General features: G+C 27.3%; 1 protein-coding gene across 1 annotated transcript; it reads right to left on the bottom strand.

The window, feature by feature from the left end:
* Positions 1 to 1,476: 1,476 nt before the first annotated feature.
* Positions 1,477 to 2,021, bottom strand: LOC123004618. Its single transcript, XM_044397948.1, has 2 exons — positions 1,895 to 2,021; positions 1,477 to 1,847 (listed from the first exon to the last, which is right to left on the bottom strand). Exons 1-2 carry the CDS (start codon positions 1,981 to 1,983, stop codon positions 1,487 to 1,489), a joined length of 450 nt encoding a protein of 149 aa, XP_044253883.1. The 5' UTR covers positions 1,984 to 2,021; the 3' UTR covers positions 1,477 to 1,486.
* Positions 2,022 to 3,805: the final 1,784 nt, after the last annotated feature.

Here is a 3,805-nt window from a genome sequence, read left to right as displayed (position 1 = left end):
GACAAATATACTTTGGCCATTCAACTAAAAATTATATTTTTTTTAACCAATTTGAATTAATAATCGGTTTCTATTGTCAATTATTTTCTCAAAATTAGAACCCTACCATTTATTACTTCTTCAATTTGCAAAGGGATTTAAGTTTAAGCAAATAGAGGGTCTAAAAACAAGAATTTTTCTGCAATTATTAGAAAGAGAAAAGTAAAAAAATCAATTGTAAACCATTTCTCCTTGAATGATTAAATAACTCTTGAAATTCTAGTTTTTTTTGGTTTAAAAACTGTAATTTTGTATAGGTTTTCTAATAGAACTAAGAAAATCCAAAACAATTATTTTTAAGAAATTTGAAAACAAACCGAAAAATCGTCAACAATTTTAAAAATTAAAATTGGATAATGCAAAATAATAAATAAAAATTTCCTATGATAAACAACTTTTTACAAAAAAGGAAAACTATTTTTATGTTTATTTATGCCATAGAGAGTGATTCAAAGATTACTTCCATTTACTTAAGTATATAAAATAAGAATCCGTTTTTCTGATTTAATAATGCAACCTAAAGTTGAGATGTAGAAAAATTTGAATTTGGACATATCTCCCAAACTAAAAAAAATTTTTGCTATGAAAAAACTTGTTTATTTTTTAACGAATGTTGAACCCATTAATCAGGGAAAATCTCACTTGTTTTAAGAGATTGATGTAAATTATGGAAAAATCGAACTCTAAACGTGTTATTTTGATTGGTTTTATTGTTTTGGAGCGTTAAATAAGAAAATTACTGAATTGAAACAATTCTAAAGTTCATGTGTTTACAATTTTATTTAGCAAAAATTTCATATTTATATTTTCTTCAATTTCTTAAGCTAAAAATTGTAGCATGTTTTTCAAAGTCAGAAACAGGTTTATTTGAAAAAAATGTCAAATAAATAAAAAGTTGCCAATGAATTAAACATTATTATTGTTGAATCAATAATCGGTTTCTGTTGTCAACTACCTTTTTTTAAATTAGAACTCTAAGGAAACTCCAAATTAGAACTTTAAGAAAATAGACTAAAAACAGGAATTTTTCTGCAATTGTTAGAAGGAAAAAAGTAAAAAACTCGATTTGTAAACCATTTCTTCTTGAATGATTAAATAACTCTTGAAATTCTGGGCTTTTTGGTTTAAAAACTGTAATTTTGTACTCGTATAATAGTCCAGGAGCTAGTAAATTTTTTATTACCAATTTTTTCAGTTTTCAGAGTTTCTGAAGTTACCAAATTTTTAGTACTGCCAAAATAAGAACAAAATTTTTTAATTCTTCCCTTTTAAAATCACTAATTACAAATTTAAACAAACTTCGTTTACACTGATGTTCCACTCGAGTTTTACAGCTCTAAGAATTTTCTTGGCGCCATCGAAGTTTATGACCTTTTCGGCTTCTTTCCAAAATAAAACTTTGATCGTTTGTGTATTTATTTGAGAAACAGTTTAGTTTAATACAAGTTTAAAGTGTTGTTTTGACTACTGCACCTACCACAGGTCTACTATTCCCTCCCGGACCCCCAAAATGTTGCCCATAGACAACCCCCACATCGACGGCATTATTTCCCCCTTGGTAGACTTTTCGGGTGGCTTGAGCCCCAAATTGCGTCCCCTGAGCCCCATGAACAGCTTGAACCCCAAAATTGACTTTACTCGGGGTGTGACTGTAGTGAATTCCCCCCCCAACTGCCACAGGATCGCCCCCAAGCAAATTTTTCTCCAGAATTACACTACCATCGACTTCATGGTCGAGATTTTTGACCAAATTTGCGCGGTATTGCATTTGGACGACTCCAGGGTTTGGAAACACCCATGAAAGTCCACTATTAAAAAAAATTAATAAAAAAAATACAAAATGTGAGATTTTTACCTTTCTTGCTTCAGGGCTTGCACTGCAGAATCGGGATTCTCAGCTTTGGCCAAAGTTAGAGTCAAAGCAATAAAAAATTGTAGCTTCATTTTGAGACTGATTCACCCAAAAATGATGAGTTTTGGCCAAATCAAGAGCTATTAAGTTGTGAGATGGGCGATTTTTACGCTTTTATTAGAGTCAATTTGGTTTTATGGCTTATTGTATTAGGAGGTTTTGATAAAGTTGAGTGATTTTCTAAATTGGATTGGTAATTAGTTTCGAATTGAGATCAAACAACATATTTATTTTTTCTGCAACTCATTAAATTACTATGAAACGTAATGTCGTAATCTATTTATTTATAGTTTCTGTTTAAAAATAAGATGTTGTTAAAACTGTAATTTAGCATAAATTCAACATTTTTATTAAATTCTGAAATGTTCAATTTTGATGGCTTTTTTACCAGAGATCATTCAACAAAATAAAGCTGTATTTTAACGAAATAAATGCTTAAATCACAGTTTTTCTGCCAAAATAAATAAAAAAAATGATTTTTATCATTTCTTAGTCAACCTTTTCTCGCTCTTTTTTTCTTTCTTTCTCATTTTGACTTTTTCTTTTTTGCACTTTTTTACTTTAGTACGTAAAAAATTATAGTGTTTGTTATATTCATATTAAACTTAAGGATTAAAATGGACGTGAACAGAATCAGTTTTCCTTTGTAATTATTGGTTTTTCTTTTTTTTGTCTAACTTTTCATCGTTTTTTGTTTTTATTTCTTCTTTTTTAAACATCTATTGACGCTTTAGAGTTCTCTCGTTTTTTATTTGGGTTTTTAATAAATATTCTTTTTTTTCTTTCTATTTTACTTACATTTTTACAGTTTTATTTTTTTGTACCAATATTTTTCTTGTGTGTTATTTTTTCTTTATCATTATTTGTGAGTACAGACTTTTTTATTATTCTTTTAGTCTGTTTAGCTAAAATATTTTATGTAGACTCACATTTTGTAGCAGTTTATGCATTAAAACTAGTTAAATTTTTTTCACTGAAAAATCGATTTGTTGCAGTTTTATAGTATCTGAAATGTGATTCCCTGTAAAAACCGAGATCACGAACTTAAAACTGGTTTCAAGAATTCGAAACAATATTGACATTTTTTGAACCAAATTCAAATGGAGTGCAAAAAAATAAGAAAATTATTTTTTTTTCAATTTGATTATTTTCTTACCACTCGTTTTTTCTTTTCCAACATTTTTTTTCGCTTCTTTTCTTTCTCAGTTTTGGTTTTCCTAATTAGTAGCTATCGTTCTCCTTTTCTTTCTCTTTTTTTGTTTTCTTTACATTTTTACTAATAAAAATAATAAAGAAATTTTAGTACATAAAAAAAGTGTATATTTACCTCAAACTTAAAGATTAAACTGGTCGCGAATTTTGGAAACAACTTTTCCTTTTTGCAAATATTTATTATTAGTTTTTTTCTCTTTTTTGTTACTTTTTTTGTAACATCATTACGCTTAATTAGAGTTATCTCGTCTTTTATTTTTTTTAACGCAACTTTTCTCTTATTTGTTTTTTTTTTTTCATTATTATGTCTGTGATGAGCACAAACTTTTTTATATTTTTACTCTTTGTTTAAAACATCTTTTACAGACTTGCGTTTTGTGGCAGTAATATCATCGTTTTTGCATTAAAACTAGTCTTAAACTTTTGTTACTGAAAAGTCAATTTGTTGCAATTGCAAAAAATATGAAAATTAGATTTTTTTTATAATTTGATTATTTTCTTAACACTCGTTCACTCTTTTCCAACATTTCTTTTTTCGCTTATTCTGGTTTTTCTTAATAACAGCTATTCTTCCAATCTTTTCTTTCTCTTTCTTATTTTTTTGTTTTCTTAACATTTTTACTAATAAAAATAATAAATATA

This window comes from Tribolium madens, unplaced genomic scaffold (assembly GCF_015345945.1).
Source record: "Tribolium madens isolate multiple individuals breed KSU strain unplaced genomic scaffold, Tmad_KSU_1.1 Scaffold_20;HRSCAF=117;Tcas5.2_LG4, whole genome shotgun sequence".
In the NCBI taxonomy this organism is placed as follows: domain Eukaryota; kingdom Metazoa; phylum Arthropoda; class Insecta; order Coleoptera; family Tenebrionidae; genus Tribolium; species Tribolium madens.
Note: the sequence above shows the minus strand (reverse complement) of the source record. Positions and strands in the feature narration are given on the sequence as shown.